This window comes from Odocoileus virginianus, chromosome 9 (assembly GCF_023699985.2).
Source record: "Odocoileus virginianus isolate 20LAN1187 ecotype Illinois chromosome 9, Ovbor_1.2, whole genome shotgun sequence".
Classification (NCBI taxonomy): Eukaryota; Metazoa; Chordata; class Mammalia; order Artiodactyla; family Cervidae; genus Odocoileus; species Odocoileus virginianus.
This window is the reverse complement of record NC_069682.1, coordinates 21,202,802-21,225,435: the sequence shown is the minus strand read 5'-3', so window position 1 is coordinate 21,225,435 and position 22,634 is coordinate 21,202,802. Positions and strand designations below refer to the sequence as shown.

Genomic DNA, 22,634 nt, shown 5'->3' with positions numbered 1-22,634 from the left:
TCCTAACCCAAAGAATTGTGAGAAAATAAAACAGTCTTTGTTTAAGCCACAAAATTTGGAGGTGGCTTGTAACACAGCACTAGTTAACTGAAAAGGTGAGTCTTTTGCCTGTTTTCTTTTAAAGTCCAATGGGATTTCTTTCAGGCCAAGACTATTAGCTAACTATATAAGTGTTTTACCTTAAATCTCTTCTACTCTCTTATTCCCTTTTCTTTCTTTTTTCTTTTTAACTGTGGTATATTTGGCATGCAACATTACATTAGTTTCAAGTGTTGATTCTATATTTGTATATATTATAGAATGATTATATTGTATAGAATCTATATATTGTAGATTCTATATCTATATTCTATATATTGTAGAATGATCACCACAGTAAGTCTAGTTAACATCCATCACCACACAGTTAACAGAATTTTTTTCTTTTGATGAGAATTTCTAAGACTTACTCTTTAGCATCTAATAAATACACAATACAGTACTATTAACTATAGTCACCATGCTGTACATTACATCCCCTGACAAATTATTTTATAACTGGAAGTTTGTACCTTTGATTCCCTTAGCCCATTTCTCACAAGCCCCATCCTTCACCTCTCACAACCATCAGTTTGTTCTCTCCATGAGCTTGGTTTTTGTTTGTTTCTTTGTTTTTTAAAAATTCCACATATAAGTGAAATCATATGGTATCTGTCTTTCTAACTTATTTCACTTAATATATTGCCCTTAAGGTCCATCCGTGTTGTGGTCTTACTCCCTTTTCAGATTGTTCTTCCCTAAGGCATCATAAATTGCATCTAACCACACATTAACCCTGTTACTTACATGGACTTGAAAAATGTAGGGTGTTTTTCTTAGATTTCACTTCTACAGGATTAAAAAAAAGTTCAAATTCTTTCCCTCTTCCCTTCAGATCCAGTGGTCTGTAATTTGAATTATAACATATTCTACAGAAAAGGAGGCAGAGTTTGGGAGTCAACAGCTCTCACTTCAGACCTAATGAGCTGTATGGTTCTGGGCAAGTTTGAAAGCTTCCTGCACCTGATTTTCTACATATAAAGTAGAAAATCTCATGTGCTGCTAGGGAAAAGATAAACTGCAAAAACATATGGAAAAGTTATTCAAGAGCAAAAGTACCTTTCATTTCCATAACTCTTACAGGTCTTCTTGCAATCTTATTTGTATGCCCTCCATGGGTCAAGTTCTCTGTCACAGGGTTCAACATGCAAGATACATTCACCCATCACCTGGAAGACAAGATAAACACTATTTCTGCCTTAGAGCTTTTTGTTGGGAGATGTGAGCAATATGTGTGTATTAATATTTTACTTTGCTACTCTCCATAAATATTCTATGGTGGGCTACTAAGACCCGTAGTGAAGGGAACATTCTCACAGAAAGGTGAAAGCTGCAGTTTACACGAAGAGATGCATTGGCTTGTGGGATGCTTAACCATAGGGCTTAAGACTTTTAAAAGCCACCTTTAGCAGTAAAAGAATTATGGGAGTCATATCTCCCTTAACACAAGTCTAAATCAAGAATCAAACTAGCCATAAAATAAAGGTTCAGTTCAGTCACTCAGTCGTGTCCGACTCTGAGACCCCATGAACTGCAGCATGCCAGGCCTCCCTGTCTATCACCAACTCCCAGAGCCCACCCAAATTCATGTCCATTGAGTCGGTGATGCCACCCAACCACCTCATCCTCTGTCGTCCCCTTCTCCTCCTGCCTTCAATCTTTCCCAGCATCAGAGTCTTTTCCAATGAGTCAGCTCTTCACATCAGGTGGCCAAAGTATTGGAGTTTCAGCTTTAACATCAGTCCTTCCAATGAACACCCAGGACTGATCTCCTTTAGGATGGACTGGTTGGATCTCCTTGCAGTCCAAGGGACTCTCAAGTCTTCTCCAACACCACAGTTCAAAAGCATCAATTCTTTGGCGCTCAGCTTCCTTTATAGTCCAACTCTCATATCCATTCATGACTACTGGAAAAACCACAGCCTTGACTAGACGGACCTTTGTTGGCAAAGGTAAGGAAGCTCAAAATGTTTCTGATTTGCACCATGAGAGTTACTTAGAAGCTTTGTTTGAAATATGAATCTTTCTGGGTTCCCCGCCCCTCTCATTTTTTCCTTGGTGTCCATTTATCCTGGTGTACTAGGACAGCGGTCCCCAAAGTGTAATCCTAAACCAGCAGCAGCACCATCCTCTGAGACCTTGTCAGAAATGCTAATTCTCTGGCCCCACCCTTAATTTACTGAATCAGAACCTCTGACTGCTAGAACCTAGCAACCTGTGTTTTAACAAGCCCTTTCAGGCGATTCTGAAGCACTGAAGTTTGAGAATCATTGCCCTAAGCAGATACTTGAGCTGCCCACTGCACTGTTTCTCAAACTACTTTTCGTTAGAATCTCCTGAGAGCTTTACAAAAATATTAATGCTGGAACTCTAAATCCACAGATTCTAAGGTCATTGGTCAGGGGTAGGCCCATGAAATCAGTATTTTTTTTAAAGTCTCCCGGGTGATTCTAATATGCCAACCAGGGTTGAGAATCACTAGCATGTTGGGTAATTCAGCTCTAACCCCTAGGTTTGAGCAATTGGGGGTTGGCATTAGGGCTGGAGGAGGGGAGGTGAGGGAGGACAGAGAGGCTGTCTGCTTCCTCAGTTCAAGCTGAAGGGAATTAGCAGGAATATAGGGATTGTTCAGAAGAATGTGTAAGCAAGTTTGAAACGTAACATATTTAAATGGGGAAAGGGGAGTACTGTAGTTAAGGCATAATCTTCAGGGAACATTTGGGCCAATGAGCAATTTTGGACTGAATGAAAGGGAAAAAAACTTAGAGAAAAATGGTGAAAAAGACTAGTGAGTACAACTAAGAAAATTCCTTCTGCTACTGTGTTGTGCACTAGAACCTTGTACATTTCTCTTCCTAATCTCTAGGCCAACATTCAGTTTACTCCTTTTTTAAAAATCTGGAAAAGGAACAACTCTACTTAAAAAATTTTAATATTGGTACAGTGGCACAGTGGTAAATATGCCTGCCAATGCAAGAGGCAGAAGATACAGGAACACAGGTTTGATCCCTGGGTCAGGAAGATCCCCTAGAACAACTCACTCCAGTATTCTTGCCTGGAGAATCCCATGGACAGAGGAGCCTAGCGGGCTAAGTCCAAAGAGTCAGCATGACTGAGCACACATGCATCCTATTCTCCACATAATATTTTATTGTGTTTTATTGTAAGATTGGTACGGTTAGGCAAAGTCTGGGTGAAGGAAACATTCTCATGGAAGGGTGAAAGCTGACTGAACAGTAATTCTCTTCACTTATACAATAGCGAAATGAAGGAAACAGCAAAATCATTTTTTCGTTTTTAAACTTGAAAAAATTATAGCCATAAAACAAACATTTTAGAAATGGATTCTTTTTGGTAAAAAGCTGTGTTTTTAAAAGGACTTGATTTTTAAAATGGATTTATTTCATCATGTATTTTTGTATGTTCATATTTTGGATGAAGTGAGGGGCAGAATTAAGAAATGTTTTGAAAAAAGTGGTAAAGTAGATGGTAGATGAAAGGTGAAAATAAGAAAAAAATAGGTAGTGAAAAGACGGAAGGGGTCTGGAAGTAAAACAATATAAAATAGGAGAGGAATTCTTTTTTTCACTGCTTTATCTGCAATACCTAGAACAAGGAATAATATCAATAAATATAGTATACTTGTTGAATGAATGCTCTTACATGATACCTCCAGTTCTGCATACCAGGATGAGATGATTACTGGTTGGTTGAGAAATTAACATATGAAATCTTAAACTTATTTTTTGTGAAGGACTTTTCAACCTTTGACAGGTATTATAAACTTTTCTGGCCAAGGTGTGGCCATTTCCTAACCAAAAGTTTCAAAGAAATGGAGGTTGAAACAACGGTAATTCTTTAGAGAAGCCGGCTATTCACTCTCAAAGCACCCCACTTTCACTCCCTTCAAAATTAGTCCATCATTTATGAATAAGCATCCCCTGGGGCCATTTATGAAAGGGCTTTCAGGTAGCAGAATTTAGCAAACTAATTTTCATGTGAAACACTCCCTAGATGTGTCTCCAACATGATACATGATACAGAGGGTCCAGCACAGAAAAATATCTGTGTGGCACATTGGTGTCCGTCTTGTGTTCTCAAAATCCCAAAGACCCATGTCTTGCTCATCAGACAGGCCACCTAAATGGGGTTGAGCATGTGTCTGAGGGGCACATAGGACTATTGAAAAAGGGTTTCAATTTTCTTCAAAGATTTTTAGTGGGTTCACCTCAGAGACTTAATCCCTAGAGTGAAGTGGAGAGCACCCTAGATGTAAAGCTCATTCTTTTCACTATTCTTTTTTGCAAAATGTGGGGTATCACTATCCCTTGGCCATTCCCTACCAATCACTGCTCTGAAATGAAAAGAGCGGGTTTGAGATCAACTTTCCGATGTCACATGGCTTTCGGTTTTGTGCTTCCCTCACGATTCCTTTAAAGAATTTGCCATGTGTTTTTCATTCTCTGAGTCAGCAAATACTTACGAAGCCCCCAATACTTCACCAGGCACTGTGCGAGGCTCCAGGCAACCACAGTGACCAAACAACCCCCTGCTCACGCAGGATTAGATCAAGTGGGGGAAGAGAAGTCAAACAATAAACATATAAAATATGCAACATCTAGCAGGTGGTAAGAAATGCCACGAAGGGAAACAGATCAGCAGTGCTCTCAAAATACACCCTCCTCCCCTCTTTTGTCACCGAGGCCGTAGTGTAACCAAACAACAGACGCCTCCGCAGCGAACTGGAAGCCCTTTTCTGAGGTTTGGCAGCCTTCACCTTCTCTGATCGGGCAGTTTCTCTGGATATCCACTAAGAAGTCGTAGAATAATGGGATCCCCCAAACAACTTTAAACCCCTCCTCATGCCTGCGTCTCGGGCATCAGCGTGGCCTCAGCAAAACAAATTTCAGGACTGAGTCTGTGTGAGCCTCGCCCCACCTCCACGGTTTTCCAATTCAATTCTTTCTGAGGGAGGAAAAGATGTGCTAAGCGTCCGAAGAGAACTCGGCCCCTCAAATTTCAGATTCGCTAAAAGAGAAAGAGGGTAACCCTCTAACGACTCAGACGCCAAGACTCCAATTAGAAAGAAAACGTCAGGAGAGGAAAAGCAGATTTTCCCGGGTTTAAATGACACGGAAAACATCGCCAGCGGAGCACACAGAGAGCGGCCCGGTGGCCATTCAGGAAAAGCCGCTTCGCCACAGCTCTTCTCCCCAGACAAAGGCTCCTCGTCAGTCCCTCCGCAGCCGCGAAGCACCAACTTCGGGAGAAGAAAAATAGAGCCGCTGCTTCCCGTCAGGCAGCCAGACAATAGCTGCGACCAGGCCGCGCCTAGCCGGAGGGCACAGTACCGGCATCTTTGTTTCCACCGGGTCCTTCAAATCAGGCCTCCGCGGAGGAGGTGAAAGCGACTTGGCACTCCTCTTCTCACTAGTTCCTCTGCAGCGGCTACGCCGCCGCAGCCAATTGCACGCTCCCCTCACCGACGACTGGGGTCCTCGGGCCCCGCGGGAAGTAGCGCCGACCGCGCGGAGGGAAACGGCGCGCGGTGAAACGCCCGGCAACGTGATGCGTCCGCGGAAACGCGGCTCCTCCGCGCCCTTGCGCGCCGCCCGTCCGCGGCCCCGCCCCTACTCGTGGCCTGAGCAGGCAGCCCCCGAGGCGGCGGCCCGGGTACGGTAGGATGGAGTACTCTCCATGGCTCCGGCCTTGCGGACGGCCCGGCAAGGTCTCCGTCCCGGGGCGTTTGTTTGGCCTGCGGCTGTACACGGTCAGACCCACTGTTCCCCTCTCCAGCCGCAGGTGCCGCAGATCGGGCTCCCCGACCCGGGCGAGCGTGATAATCTGACTAGCCGGTGTCGGCCCCGCTCCCCCTCCCCAAGCTCCCCAGCCGGGCGCCCCTAGCCTCGGGTCACTCTGCTGTAAAGAAGGGTAGTTGTGAGGGTTCCAAACGGGCGAATGCAGGTAAAGTGCCCGACGTTTAGCACACAGAGGAAGTTCTCCAAAACAGCGAAGCGTAAAAATGCACCCAGTTATAAATACGGGAAGCAACAAGGATGGATTAAAAAATTGCAAAAAAAAAAAAAAATTGCTTGGTACAGGTGGGCGTAGTGGGTAAACCCAAAAGACCTTAGTCTGTCCAATTGCGTTTATCTGAATTCTAGAAGAAGCAAAACTGGTGAGGAAAGCCGTTGCCTGGGGAGGGATGAAAGAGGCGAGAGGATGGGAGGCAGGGGAGCAGGAGGGAACTTTGGGGGCGATGGCACGATTCCACGCCTTGATAGGACTGGGTGTTACAGGACGTGTGCAGTTGCCAAAATCCAAGGCTTTGTAGTCTTCAAATGGGTGAATTTTTTTATATTCAAATTGGGCTTCGCTTACAGTAGCTCAGCTGGTAAAGAATCTGCCTGCGATTCAGGAGACCCGGGTTCGATTTGGGGTCGGGAAGATGCCCTGGAGGAGGGACAGGCCACCCACTCCAGTATTCGTGGGCTTCCCTAGTAGCTCAGCTGGTAAAGAATCCGATTCACATTACACCTCAAAAAATCTTGGGAGGGGAAGAGTTAAAGCAGTGGGTAAGCGTAGTGAGGAACAGGAGACAGTTTGATGGAAAATAATTACATTTACACAATCTGAGAGCTAACTGTGCGATCTCTGAATGGAGTGGCTCCTCCCCCCTAAGAATCGTGACCACCAGCACTAGGAACAGCTCAGGTCCCAGAAGGATGCGCTGTGCCAACTTGTGCATCTCCCCGGTTTGCTCAGTTGCACCCCCTCTCATCTTAGCCTCTAGCTCAGTGCAGAGGGGCCCAGGCTCCTCCCACCAGTCCCAGACTCGGGTGAAAAACACAGAGGTTCAGCCTGTTCTTGCCTCTGGCAATTGCCTGGAGGGTCAGGGACACACCCAGAAAAGAGCCCAGAGAGCAAGAAATAAGTACCTCTCCTTTTTGCTCCGTAGGCAGCAGGTCCCAGTGTGGCTGTCTAGAAGCTGTCCTTGGGAAATGACTGAGCAGTCCAGCTGTGCTTTCTCCTCAAGTTGTTTTCAGCTTAGTGAAACATTGCTTTGCATTGCCTTTCCCCTCACCCTTGCTGCCCTGGGGTCGTACCTCCTAATAAAATCTTAGCACTTAAACTTGGCTTGAGGCTCTGCTTTCTGGATAATCCTTTAGCATCCTTTGGGCTTTCAGTCTGTACTTTACTGAAATTTTCACAACCATAATAGCAAACAACATTAGGATTATTTTTGGCTCTGACGCACTCTCCTGTTAGCCTGAACTGCTTCTTTACAAGGCAATCAGTTGAAACCAATACTAAATACATAAATTTATGTATACTTGCTTCTGTGTTAGTAGAGATTAAAATTTCCCCCCCCCCACTTACTAGTTCCTAGTGGTGTTTTCTCTCAAGAGTAAATTCCTAGAGCACAGGCACTTGTATGTTTTAAACATTTGGGAGCTTAAAAAACTTGAGATGCAAATAAGTGCAAAACGAAAAAACTGCTTTTCAATCATGATCATAAAGCTGTCAGTTGGGAAGGGTGGTCTAATTATATGTTTTTCAGTTCATTCATCAAACTATGTTCTATCTTTCCTAAAACCTAATTATTAGGGACGGATATATGTTAAACCCATTTACAGCAACGTCTTCTGGTCCAGAATGCTGTGCAAGACAGTTTTTTTCTTTGCACTACTTTAAATATGGAAGATTTGAGTACGTTTGTATTTTTAATGATAACAGCCACTGGCTTTGTGGCCTCTTGTTAACTGTAGGTTTGTCGGCCCTTTCTCTTCCCTCCTACTTGGCTTGCTAACCATCTGTAACTTGAGCAACAGTAATTTGAGATGAGACTGGCCAGGGTCATATGTTAAATAGGACATTTCCACTTTCTTGACCACAAAATCCTCCCTTTCCTGGCCACTTAAACACTATTACATAATTCTACAAACATGTGGATCTGATGATGATCTACATATGTTGGCAAAGGTCACACCTGCAAATCTACCTTTCTATCAGCAAATTTTTTTTTTACTAAAGACATTTTTATTGTGTATAATCTGGTGTTTCATAGCATGTAAAAATTATTTTTAAAAACATGTTCTCTCTTATCTGCATCATTTATTTTTGCAGGGAAAACTTTGTCATCCTATCAAATGAACAGTTTTTCATCTTTGCCTTTGAAAAATGTTTTACCTAGGGTTAATTTCAGTCACAAGCAATCATGAAGCCAGGCTGTGTTCAAATTGTATTTAAATGCATTTTCACATAAAGAAAAAGCATTTTAAAATATCTTGACTTATAGACATGTGATATTAGAGGACATCCCATTAGGCAAATGTGAGACTTTCTCTTTAACTCCTAGCCCTTGATTCTTTCCAAATATATGAAGGCAGAAAACATTTTAGGAAATGTATAGGTTTTATAGATCTTGGCCCTCTCAGAATGGGTCACTTTAAGCTTGCTGCGATTATCACTAAACATTTTTAGAATTCTTTAGAGTTCTATAAGACACTGAGTCACATTCTTTTAAATGACATCATCAGGAATAGCAAATCTCTTTTGAAAGTGTATTAATTTTTAGAAATACCCCACAGTCATTTGAAATCAGACCCAAGTTTAGGAACATTGATTAGCAGTAGAACAATGAATGTGAAAGAATAGAAATAAGTGAAGTAATACTTTTTTAAAAATTAAACTCTGAGAAAAGAATCAAAAGATTGAAGTAGAAAGTAATGAATGAGAAAATAAGCCACAATTGTTGATCAATTCCAAAAGTAAATCTTTGGGAAAAATAGGAAGAAAGTAGAGAAATGTCTGGCAACTCTAATTAAAAAAGAAAATATAAATAAAATTATAAAGGGGAAAGGAGACAATAGATACAGAGAAGTTTGAGGTTTTTTTAAAAAAATTATCTGAGAATGCTATGTATATAGTTAGCTATATTCCAATACTTTTTTTTTTCCAGGAAAAATATATGTCACCCAAATTTTATCAATAAGTTAGAAAAACTAAGTAGATAAAAACCAGAGAAGAAGTCAGAAAAGGCTCATCTTAGAGATTTTATAAGCAAATTCTTGCAAATTTTGAAAGACATATAATTCCCTTTCTGAATATATAAATATATAAAAATGTAATTCATTTTATGAAGCAAATATAACTATAAAACCTATCAAGAGTACAAAAAGAATAGTCAAAGATATAAACTCACATAAGAAATCAAATGCCATAATTCCCCCCAGAAATATCAGCAAGTTATTTTCAATGAAACAAGTAATTTTTAATAAGATCAGGAAGATTTTATCTGAGAAATCCCATAATATTTTAATAATAGAAAAATATTTGAAATAACAAATCATACATTTAGGCCACATAAGACAAAACCTTATCTCAATAAATGATAAAAATCTAACACCTACACCTCATTAAAACAGCTAAATTTTTAAAAACTCTTAGTAAATATTAAACCAATAGCCAACATCATATCTGTAATAAGGTTTTATAAAAATAATGGGGCTTCTCCGGTGGCTCAGTGGTAAAGAATCCACCTGCCAATGCAGGAGACGCAGGTTCATTCCCTGGGTTTTGAAGATCCCCTGGAGAAGGAAATGGCAACCAACTCCAGTATTCTTGCCTGGAATATTTCATGGACAGAGGAACCTGGCAGGCTAGTCCATGGGGTAGCCAAAGAGTCAGGCACAACTTAGTGACTAAACAACATAACAATAATAATGCTATAATGCTAATGGTAGGACAGTCACAGTCAAACTGTAAGGAAGAGGAGAAACTGTATAGTAATTCCTCAACCTCCCACCATCATTCCTTGTTCTCCTTCTCAGACATAACCTCCATTAACTGTTTCTTACATATCTTTCCAGAAATTTCCCATGCACATAAAAGCATATGACTAATACTTCCCTGCCGGTCCAGTGGTTAAACCTCCGAGTTTTCAATACAGGGGAAGTGAGTTTAAGTTAGGGAACTAAGATCCCACATGCTGCACAGGATAGCCAAAAAAAAACTTTTTTAAGTATGTGACTACTGCCTTTTGAAAAGGGAATCATACTATACAGATTATTCAGCACTTGATTTTTTCATTGTATATGGTATCTTGGACATCCTCCCATATAAGCACATAGATGTACAAAATTTTTTCGTAGTTTATTATTTGAATATAAATGAATTATAGAACAGTTTACATATATGAATGTGCCATTATTTTTCATTCACCTATTGGGAAATATTTTCTAGTTTTCTGCAATTCTATACAGTAACATTAGCATCCTTGTGTATCTTTGCCTATTGGTACTGATGTACTAGGATTAATGCCTAGCAATGTAATTGCTGGATCCATTTCTGAATAGATATTTCCAAATTAGCATCTAAAAAGTCTGAATTTATAATCTTAAATGTTTGCCAAAATACTGATAATTGTTGAAGCTAGGTAATGGGCAATGAGAGTTCTTTTTACTATTCAATCTTCTTTTGGGTATATTTTAAAATCTCCATATCCAGTGATATGACAGGAGAGGCATTCTCATTAAAATCAGGTATAAAGATGCTCACTATCAACTCTATCCTTTAAAATTATGCTGAAATAATTCTGACAAGAAACAGAAATAACAGGTAAAATATTGAAGGCAGAAGAAAATTTACCTTTATTTGCAGATGTTTTGCCTAGAAAACTCAAGAGACATGATTAAAAAACTATTTAAAATGACTATTAAAAACCAGTAACCTTTCCAGATCCAGTAATAACCTGTTGGGAAATATATATTTTTTAAAGATTCTATTAACATAGAAATAATATTGGCAACACTTGGAAGGGATTGATGCAAAGAAAGAAAAAAACATGAAAGCAAAAGGTTTAAATAGATTGAGAAATCTCATATGCTTCTAGATAAATGTATCTATTCCTTTATTTGTGACTTTAATCAAATTCCAGTAAGATTATTTTTTTAATGAAAAAAAATTGCTGTTTGGAAGAAAAAACAGAATCCTAGCCAGAATACTTTTGAAAAGAAAGAATAATAAGAGATTCACTGTACCAGATGTTAATGCAAATTATAAAGCCAAAGTAATTAGTGATTTTGAATGACTGAGAAAAGCTTGACAAATAGATGAATGTTTCAGAAAAAGTCCTGAAAGAAAATTTAATATGTCCATAAATGAAGCATCACCAATAAGGAGGACACAGATTATTCAAAACTGGCCAATAATTTAGTCCATTATATGCTCACTTCATACAATTTACTGAAATACATCCCAAGTGGATTAAAGAGGCAAACATGAAATATTAAAAGAAAATATAAATGAGTCCCTTAAATAAGGAATTTTGAGTGGGAAAAATGCAAAGTAATGGAAGATACATAGATGTATCTACATAAACATTTAGAACATCTGTATGTCAAAAATGAGAAGGACATTTTTGGATGAGATGGTTAGACAGTATCACTGACTAAATGGACATGAATTTGAGCAAACTCCAGGAGACAGTGGAGGACAGAGGAGCCTGGTGTGCTGCAGCCCATGGGTCCATGGGGTCACAAAGAGTCAGGCATGACTTAGTGACTGAACAACATGTCAAAAATAACAATAAATAAAAAGTTGAGAAGTAGAAAGATATTTGTCATAAATATAAAATGATAGAGTTAGTATTTGCACCACGGTTCTTAAAAGCCTTTTCAAAGAAGAAATCCCAACACCTTTGGGGCAAAAACAGCATCCTTGTATTATGGGTTATGTCTTATAAATTCAGAGGAAACCACTTTGAAGAAGAGAGTTCATTTGGAAGAATCATTTGTCCCACTTTTAGAATGCAAGGTTTTGCTTTTGATATGTTCTGATTTCTTTCCACCTTACTTCATATGTACAAAGTGATGATATTTGGATTACATGATTATTTTTTTGCTGTTTCTTTTTCAAAAGCAAACCCTAGAATACTGTGCTTCCCTGTCTCCTCCTAAGGGATTCACTTGACTTCTCTCATCACAAACCCAGGGGCAGATACTCTTACTATCTCCATTTTCCAGGTTAGGAAAGATGTATCTCTGTGGCTTTAAGTACATAAAGGCAGCAAACTGAAGTATCAACATAAACACGTCATCAGAGGAGAAGCTACACCCAGTGAACACAATTTAGGGAAAGAGAGGCCTGTCAATCCACAAAGGTGTGTGCTCAGCCAGGATTCTTACATCCTGCCCCATCTTTAGCTCACAGACCACACCCAAGGGATACAGCCCAGCTTTCGGCAGTGCCTGAATGAGGACAGGTCCCAGAGGCCCCATTGAAGAGGGGAGGCTGGGAGGAAGTTCACAGATGTCTGCACTTGTGCTAACACCTGGTGGGGGCTCAACACAGGGGCTGTTTTGAGCATGTACTGACTTCATAATACGCATGAATTGTCTCATGTAAGCATCAGTAAACAACCCCAGGACTTACGTACTTTTATGATTTCCATTTCCCACTTAGGAAACTGAGGCACAGAAAAGGTAAGCAGCTTGCTAAAGCTCACACAGCAAGGGAGTGGTTGAAACTGTATCTCAGTCAGGCAGGTGGGGCTGGAACCCAAGCCCCTTGGCCCCAAGTAACCATGTATAAAGCCCTTGTATTCATAGGAGCACATCTGACCCTCACAACAGGATAAGAAGGTCAGGAAAGATTCTCCCTGATTTACACTAAGGAAGTGGGAAGCCAGAAATGGGTTACTGGAGTTAAGTCACCTTTTCCTTTTTTTTTTTTTTTTTTTTAATGATTTGAAAAAAGCTGAGAGCAGAGCATGGATGGACATGTGATAAGGAATGACTGGAGGGGAAACAAGACTTACAGAGCTTGGATAAGAGAAAGAAGTGCCCTGAACTTTAAATAAATGAAACACAAGCTGCATGGAGGGGAAGGGAGCTAGGGGACAGGCAAGGGGAGGTTACCCTGAGCAGTGGAAGAATGAAAATTGTTCTAGCTCAGGAGCCATCAGGCCTGTAATGATGCTGGATGATCAACGATGAAAGAAATCACGCCCACAAGCATTCTCATCATGTTGTTTACTTTCCTGAAATACTAGCTCCTGGTTCATGTCACTATTTGTCGAAGAATCCTGTTATTAATTTATGCCTCTGTTTATTTACCTGGTCTTTGTTAGTTTAGACAGCAAGGCTAGGAGTTATGTCCAAACAACCAACAAGAAGCTCCAGGCAAAATATGAGTTTCACGTAGTTTTAAAATACAATCATGGTGATAATGTTTATACAAGTACTTTCAGAATTTGCTCTCATAGAACTAAAATTGTATTAATTAACCTCTGAACCTGTTGCTTGTTTTTCGATCACCTTAAAAATTCCCCAGTGTCGTGAATACAAGGGAACTTCACAAGAGACACCCATGTTCTGATAAACTTATATCTATAAAAATGATCCATGTTAAATGCACTGGAATTCCATTTTAAAGTAGGAAAATAAAGAATTACTTTGCTGTATGACTGCTGCCCACTCATGTATCTGATTTTGTCAAGTCTCAAATGATAAGTATCAGAAAATATATGTTCTATACTCATTTCAAAATTTTCCTAAAATCAATGTGCATCATCAACTGCAAAGAGAATTCCTTTACCTCTGTAAATTACAGCATTGACCTCAAGTTGTATGTAGTGTTATATCAGTGTTGTAAGATTTATCATAAGAACATTGCCTAAGTATAAACATTTTCATCAATAAAGTTCTATCTAAATCCTCTCTCAAAAGTGAGTAAATGTCATGTAGTAAGTCCTTCCTAGCTTCCCTTTTCTGCTCCAAACCCACATTCTTTCCTTCTATAATTCTTGGCCATCAAGATCCTTCAGTGACCTGTAGCCACCAAACAGGTTTCCAGGATTTGATCTCAAATAGTTTTAAAAAAAAATGGGGGGATTGTGCAGACTGAAATATTTGGCTATGCCTCAGGGGGAAAAAATGAAAAGCACTCTTAATCCATGGCTCTGACAACACTGTTCTGATTTTTTTTTTTTCCTAGTGCTGGCATGAATGAAATATAGGATGATTCATCCAATGAGAATTTGAATGCTGGTAGAAAACTGGACATAAATTCCAGGTGAGTTGAAGGAGAAAGAGATCAGGGACTTGTGGGGAAAATGCAAGCTGAGAATGAAAGGAGAGATTCTATGAATACAGGAAAACAAATATAGCCAGGTTTGAACTCTAATATTTAAAGCCTGCTAAAGGCCAGTGACAGATGACACCAGGATGAGAGAAGAGACAAGGGTGAGAAGTTTCTAGGCTGACTGTTAAATAGATGTAGCTCACTGATGAGTGTGCCCATGTGGGATTTTAATTACTCAGACATCTGTTTAGTGAAGTGTATACTAAATAGTGATCAAATACAGAGATCAAATTATGTGGGGAGGAGAGTGGAGATGACATTCATGACTCAGAAAGGAGAGCTATCAGCCAGGAGAAAATCAATCCCGGCTTTACATCTCACCAACAGAGAAGCAATTATTTTAGATGTGGGGCTAGTTAGCATCATAGGTCGTGAATTTAATTAAATAACCTTCAGAAAACAGAACAAACCACAGTATTTAACTGCAAATTAATGATCCAAATGCCTCCTCTTCTCTCCTTACAGTTGTCAGTGACAAAACAAAGTAAAATAAACTAATAGTTGATGTAACAACATGGATGGACTTGGAGGGAATTATGCTACATGAACTAAGTCAGACAAAGACAAATACTGCATGATCTCACTTGTATCTGGAATATAAAAAATACAGAAATGAATATAATAAAACAGAAACAGACACAGATACAGTGGTTACCAGTGGGAAGAGGGAAAAGGGAAAGGGCAAATTAGGGGTAGGGAATTAAGAGGCACAAATTACTATGTATAAAAGGATACATTAAACAGCACAGGGAATATAGCCAGTAATTTATAGTAACTTTAAATGGAGTATAATCTATAGAATTATTGAATCACTGTGTTGTACACCTGAAGCTATTATAACATTGCAAATAAACTATACAATTAAAAAAAATAATTAAAGCCAGTTTGATCCTAAAAAAAAGTCCAAAGTGCCTTAACCAATGGGTAAATGCAATAGTTACAATTAAGACAGTCATTTGATCCTTTTAATCTCTGAAATAGAAAAGCTACAAATCTGTTTTTTCTACACAGTGAATTTTGTAGCAAAATAAAACACAGTATACACAAACCTCACCATTTGCTAGCACCTAACTTAATCAAAGTTAGATGACTGGAAAACACAACAAATCTTTCATGCTTTCAAGGTCAGTTTCTAAATTTGACATCTTAGACTGGAGTTGGCCTTACCCAGGAATTTAAGGTCAGGGTTTATGAATTTAAGGAAAGGGTTGGAGATCTGAAAACACAACAGAAAAATCCTTCATTCTTTCAAGGTTAGTTTCTAAACTTGACATCTTGAATTGGAGATGGCCTTACCCAGGAATTTAAGGTCAGGGTTTATGTTAAGCAGGACCTCAAATCAAGTTTAGAAACAAGCAAATCTTTAATCCTGTATTTAAGGGGATAGTTTGAGAGGAAAGGTTAGAAAAACAGATCAAACTCCTGTTGTAAATATGAGGTTGTCATTTGTTTTTACATACTGCATGAAATACGCCTGTTTGGTGGTCAGTGTCTTCTATCTATTTTACTCCCTGTGTCTGGGCAAATGTGTTTATATTAGAAAACTCCATGAGGGCAGGAAATTTAGCTTTTCTTTATCATAAATCATCTGGTATAAACTCTACTTATCTAAGAGTGTGGGGCCTGGTGTGCCCAATTGCTGGCCAAAAAGTATATTCATTGACTGTCAAGATTGTCCCTAAATCACATATTGGTTTGTACAGAATGGAATAGTTGACAAAATTGTTTTATGCATCAATGCAAGCTATCGTCATAAGCATCTTATGAGTCAGCTGAACAAGTATTATCAGTCTTACTAACTGACAGACATGACTAGAACCCAAATGTTAATCTCCTTTCAGGCATCACTGATACGTATGCACCTATTTCTATAACAGGTGACTGACTGACTGAATGAATAAAGTTCAATCAATAGTAAGATTCACCCACTCTGTTCCCGAAGTCCTAAAAATAAACTGCTGTTAATCTAAGTTAAATGAGATATCCTAATGACAGTCGAATTTCAAATAAACTTCAGGGGCCAGGGAGGGGAAATAGTAAGACAGGGTTTACTCAGGCCAGAGGATTGGAATTGACAAAATTCAAACCAGGGGTGAAAATAACAAAGAATAGAGGACAAATGCTATTTTTCCTCTAGTATAAATAGAAAAAAAATTTTTTTTAATCTAATAGACTTTTCAAAGAATAAAGAAAGCTTCATTTTGCTTTAAGCCAAGAAACATTTCATAGCATACATTTTCCAAATTGTATATGATTACCTTGAAACACCCATTCAAACTCTATTAAATGTTTTATTTTCCTTAGTTTAAAACTATTTGGTAAGTATGAAATGATGTAAGAAGTGAAATTTCTCAAACAAAAAATATAATAGCAAGAAATACATAATGAGAAATTCACCATTCCTATAACATTTGCTAGACTGATACAAGGCAAAAAGAAATGGGATTATCTTGGGTTTGATAAAATTTAAAAAGATACAACAAAGCTACATATTATTAGAAAATGATGACAGAGATTAATCTAGAAAATATCAAAAATAAGTGGATAAGTTTCTTTTGAGAGGTGGGAAAAGAAGAATCCAATAGGAAACCTGAAGGCTAACCTGATTGGAAACTATGTCCAAGGGACTCTCTGGTTATCATTTACTTCCTCTTCAGGCCTCCTGGGTAGATCACTGTCAGACATGTCCCTTTAAATTAAAAAAAAAAAAAAAAAAAACACCCACATGCCAACTAACCAAGGCTCCTGAATCCAATCATATATTCCCCAAGGTTAGAAACACCACATAGGAAAAATAAAAAGGACAATACTAATGCTTTTTTATTTAAAATTTTATAACAACTCCCTCTTATCTTCCTTTCAGCTCCATTTGTGAAAATGCATGTAAAGTCTGAGTCGAATGGTATCTTTTTCAAAATTTTCCTTAAATCCCTGAAAATGTGACTTTTGAAACTTGGAAATGTGAAACTAGGACAAGGGAACACTGAGGACCCATTTTACTTGCTTGTTTCAATAGCAGGCCTAGACTAAGAAGAAACCTTCCAATGAAAATGAGAGGGATGTCTGCAATAGTACAATGCTTAATATTGACTTCTACACTATCCAGCCCCAGGACAGGTAAGGAACAGTTCAGGGAAGAGTAAGATGAGAGGTAGAAAACTTAGGAGGAAGAGGAAACTTCCTAAATTCTTAGGAAAACCTGCCAGGTTACCCGTAGAGTTCATGTGTTAGATAATGCATTTGTGTAACCAGCGTCAGCTTCTTTCAAACGCCTTGCACTTTGTCCCTGTGTCCTCTTGCAACTACTTCCCTTGGGTATCCTTAGACTTCCCAAGGCCAGCCTTCCTTGCCTGTGCCTATGAGGAACTGGCAAATTAATTAAGAGTTTCTGAACACTATCTTTCGTCTGTATCTAGTTAGAAGTGTGTGCATGTGTGGTCTTTAATGGAACAGTAACAAATTTGTGAAGACCCTTTATTGTCTTTTTTAAATTTCCCTTTCCATCAGATCCTATGCAAAGGATCATGACTAGTTCCTTCATACATTCAAACCACTAGTTTTTTAAAGTGTTACATAAATTTAGAAAATGTTACCCAAAAGTATTTCACAATGACTAAATTAGTATGTATTTAGTTCAAATACTTAGAACTTTAATAAATATCATCCACAAATACTCTGCTGTCAATTCGAGCATAAAAATGTAACTTTGCTCAGTTAGTAAGTGGTTGATAGCTGTCCACTCTCTGCAGAAGTGTTTCTGAATATCCAGGGGAATAATATCTGAAAAAGAAAATTTTCTATTAGATCTTTGTGAAAATATTTGGCACAGTACACACAAAAGATTCAATGTAAGATATTTATCTGAAATAATTCTTTGAATGAAATCTCTCATACACCAACCAATTACACTGCAGGAATGCTTTGTGTATGAGGTTAGAGACAATCAAGGAAGAGAACACCAGCTCACAAGACTGTACCAGAAACACAGCAAAATATTTAAGGAGTATCAATGTAATGGCAAAGAAAGGGTATTTTCTTTTTTTTTTTTTCCATTTATTTTTATTAGTTGGAGGCTAATTACTTTACATCATTACAGTAGTTTTTGTCATACATTGAAATGAATTAGCCATGGATTTACATGTATTCCCCATCCCGGTCCCCCCTCCCACCTCCGTCTCCACCCGATCCCTCTGGGTCTTCCCAGTGCACCAGGCCCGAGCACTTGTCTCATGCACCCAACCTGGACTGGTGATCTGTTTCACCCTAGATAATATACATGTTTCAATGCTGTTCTCTTGAAACATCCCACCCTCGCCTTCTCCCAGAGTCCACAAGTCTGTTCTATACATCTGTGTCTCTTTTTCTGTTTTGCATATAGGGTTATCGTTACCATCTTTCTAAATTCCATATATATGTGTTAGTATACTGTAATGGTCTTTATCTTTCTGGCTTACTTCGCTCTGTATAATGGGCTCCAGTTTCATCCATCTCATTAGAACTGATTCAAATGAATTCTTTTTAATGGCTGAGTAATATTCCATGGTGTATATGTACCACAGCTTCCTCATCCATTCGTCTGCTGATGGGCATCTAGGTTGCTACCATGTCCTGGCTATTATAAACAGTGCTGCGATGAACATTGGGGTGCACGTGTCTCTTTCAGATCTGGTTTCCTTGGTGTGTATGCCCAGAAGTGGGATTGCTGGGTCATATGGCAGTTCTATTTCCAGCTTTTTAAGAAATCTCCACACTGTTTTCCATAGTGGCTGTACTAATTTGCATTCCCACCAACAGTGTAAGAGGGTTCCCAAGAAAGGGTATTTTCAAAGGAGCCAAAGTATTGGAGCTTCAGCATCAGTCCTTCCAATGAATATTCAGATTGATTTCCTTAAGATTGACTGGTTTCATCTCCTTGCAGTCCAAGGGACTCTCAAAAGTCTTCGCCAATACCACAGTTCAAAAGCATCAATTCTTCAGCGCTCAGTTTTCTTTATGGTCCAACTCTCACATCCATACGTGACTACTGGGAAAACCATAGCTTTGACTAGACAGACCTTTGTTGACAAAGTGATGTCTCTGCTTTTTAATATGCTGTATAGGTTGGTCATAGTTTTTCTTTCAAGGAGCAAATGCCTTTTAATTTCATGGCTGCAGTCACCATCTGCAGTGATTTTGGAGCCCAAGAAAATAAAGTCTATCACTGTTTCCATTGTTTCCCCAGTTATTTGCCATTAAGTGATGGACCAGATGCCATGATCTTCATTTTTTGAATGTTGAGTTTTAAGCCAGCTTTTTCACTCTCCTCTTTCACTTTCATCAAGAGGCTCTTTAGTTCCTCTTTGCTTTCTGCCATAAGGGTGGTGTCATCTGCATATCTGAGATTATTGATATTTCTCCCAGCAGTCTTGATTCCAGCTTGTGCTTCATCCAACCCAACATTTCCCATGATGTACTCTGCATATAAGTTAATAAGCAGGGTGACAATGTACAGCCTTGATGTACTCCTTTCCCAATTTGGAATCAGTCCATTGTTCTATGTCTGGTTCTAGCTGTTGCTTCTTGACCTGCACACAGATTTCTCAGGAGGCACATGGATCACAGTCTTGTCTAACTCAATGAAACTATAAGCCATGCCGTGTAGGGTCACCCAAGACAGATGGATCATGGTGGAGAGTTCTGACAAAACATGGTCTACTAGAGAAGGGAATGGCAAAGCACTTCACTACTCTTGTCTTGAGAACCCCATGAATAGTATGAAAAAGCAAAAAGATATGACACTGAAAAAGATGAACTCCCCAGGTCAGTAGGTAGCCAATATGCTACTAGAGAAGAGTGGTGAAATAACTCCAGAAAGAAGAGACGGGGCCAAAGCGAAAACAACATCCAGTTGTGGATATGACTGGTGGTGGAAGTCAAGTTCAATGCTGTAAGAAACAATACTGCATAGGAACTGGAAAGTTAGGTCCATGAATCAAGGTAAATTGAAAGTGGTCAAGCAGGAGATGGCTGTTTTAGGAAACAGTGAACTAAAATGGACCAGAATGGGTGAATTTAATTCAGATGACCCTTATGTCTACTACAGTGGGCAAGAAACCCTTAAATGAAATGGAGTAGCCCTCATAGTCAACAAAAGAGTCCAAAATGCAGTACTTGGGTGCAATCTACAAAATGACAGAATGATCTCTGTTCCTTTCCAAAGCAAACCATTCAATATCACAGTACTATGTCTATGCTCCAACCACTAATGCCAAGAAGCTAAAGTTGAACAATTCTATGATGACCTACAAGACCTTCTAGAACTAACACCAAAAAAGATGTCCTTTTCATCATAGGAAACTGGAATACAAAAGTAATAAGTCAAGAAATACTTGGAGTAACAGGCAAGTTTGGCCTTGGAGTACAAAATGAAGCAGGGCAAAGGCTAATGGAGTTTTGCCAAGAGAACATGCTGGTCATACAAAACACCCTCTTCCAACAATACAAGAGATGACTCTACCCATGAATAACACCAGATGGTCAATACTGAAATCAGACTGATTATATTCTTTGCAGCCAAAGGTGAAGAAGCTCTATACAGTCAGCAAAAACAAGACCGGGAGCTGACTGTGGCTCAGATCATAAACTCCTTATTGCCAAATTCAGACTTAAATTGAAGAAACTAGGGAAAACCACTAGACCATTCAGGTATGACCTAAAGCAAATCCCTTCTGACTATACAGTGGAAGTGACAAATAGATTCAAGGGGTTAGATCTGATAGACAGAGTGCCTGAAGAACTATGGACAGAGGTTTGTGACACTGTACAGGAGGTGGTGAAAAGCATCCCCAAGAAAAAGAAATGCAAAAAGGCAAAATGGTTGTCCAAGGAGGGCTTACAAATAGCTGAGAAAAGAAGAGAACCTAAAGGCAAAGGAGAAAAGGAAAGACATAACCATCTGAATGCAGAGTTCCAAAGAATAGCAAGAAGAGATAAAAAAGCCTTCCTCAGCAATCAATGCAAAGAAATAGAGGAAAACAACAGAATGGGAAAGACTAGAGATCTCTTCAAAAAAACTAGAGATACCAAGGGAACATTTCATGCAAAGATGGGAACATTTCATGCAAAGATGGGCACAATAAAGGACAGAAACAGTATGGACCTAATAGAAGCAGAAGATAAGAAGAGGTGACAAGAATACACAGAAGAACTATACAAAAAAGATCTTAATGACCCAGATAACCACAATGGTGTGATCACTCACCTGGAGCCAGACATCCTGGAATGTGAAGTCAAGTGAGGGCCTTAGGAAGCATCACTACAAACAAAGCTAGTGGAGGTGATGGAATTCCAGTTGAGCTATTTCAAATCCTAAAAGATGACATTGTGAAAATGCTGCATTCAATATGCCAGCAAATTTGGAAAACTCAGCAGTGGCCACAGGACTGGAAAAGGTCAGTTTTCATTCCAATCCCAAAGAAAAGCAATGCCAAAGAATGTTCAAACTACTGCACAACTGCACTCATCTCACATGCCAGCAAAGTAATGCTCAAAATTCTCCAAGCCAGACTTAAACGGTACATAAACTGAGAACTTCCAGATGTTCAAGCTGGGTTTAGAAAAGGCAGAGGGACCAGAGATCAAATTGCCAACATCTAGTGGATCATTGAAAAAGAGAATTCCAGAAAAACATCTACTTCTGCTTTATTGACTACGCCAAAGTCTTTGACTGTGTGGATCACAATAAATAAATGATACAATAAATGGATTAAAAAAAACTAGCAAGTGTAATTTAAAATTTTCTAAAACATTTGGAATAATTAAACCTCCTAAGGTGTTTTCTCCAGATAAAACCTAACATTCAAGACTTACTTTATCCTTTGTTAATTATCCTTATCTCTCCTCAGGTGCTTGATTTAAACTCATAATTTATGTTACATTAATTTCTTCCACAATTTGTCAAGTTACTGTGGATAAAAGAGCTGTGTTTTCTCAATAGTATGTTTACAAGCAGTCACAGAGAAACATGTGCATACATGCATACATAAAGAGCTACATTAAAGAATATTTCTGCACCAAAGGCTTGTGTGATTGCTCAGTCACTCAGCTGTGTCTGACTCTTTGCAACCCCATGGACTGTAGCCTGCCAGGCTCCTTTGTCCATGGGATTATCTCAGCAAGAATATGGGATTGGGTTGCATTTCCTTCTCCATGGGATCTTCCCAACCCAGGAATTGAACCCACATCTCTTGTGTTTCCTGCATTGGCAGGTAGATTCTTTATCCAAGAGTATCCTAGCCACTTGGGAAGTCCCAAAAGGCCTCCTACCCTTGAGAAAAATTGCCCCTAGACAGTGAGTCTCTTCAAAGTATTCCTAGACCAGGGAAGTTACAGCTGTTTCTCCATGAGTTAGTCACAAATTTTAAAGCAGGCCT

At 39.1% G+C, this 22,634-nt stretch overlaps 1 protein-coding gene and 1 long non-coding RNA gene across 3 annotated transcripts in view; one reads left to right on the top strand and one right to left on the bottom strand.

Annotated features, from left to right (window-relative positions):
- Positions 1-4,626: 4,626 nt before the first annotated feature.
- On the top strand, positions 4,627-7,210 carry LOC110121883 (uncharacterized). The gene is made up of 2 exons (XR_002309065.2): positions 4,627-5,751; positions 7,037-7,210. It is a non-coding gene; the product is annotated as an uncharacterized lncRNA (long non-coding RNA).
- A 10,471-nt stretch (positions 7,211-17,681) lies between these two features.
- SPAG6 (sperm associated antigen 6) overlaps positions 17,682-22,634 on the bottom strand; it is a 59,406-nt gene continuing 54,453 nt past the window's right edge. For both annotated transcript variants that reach the window (XM_020869165.2, XM_070472060.1), the window contains one exon: positions 17,682-18,003. In XM_020869165.2, the coding sequence (XP_020724824.1) occupies positions 17,934-18,003 (70 nt within the window). In that variant the 3' untranslated portion in view covers positions 17,682-17,933. The remainder of the gene's footprint in view (positions 18,004-22,634) is intronic.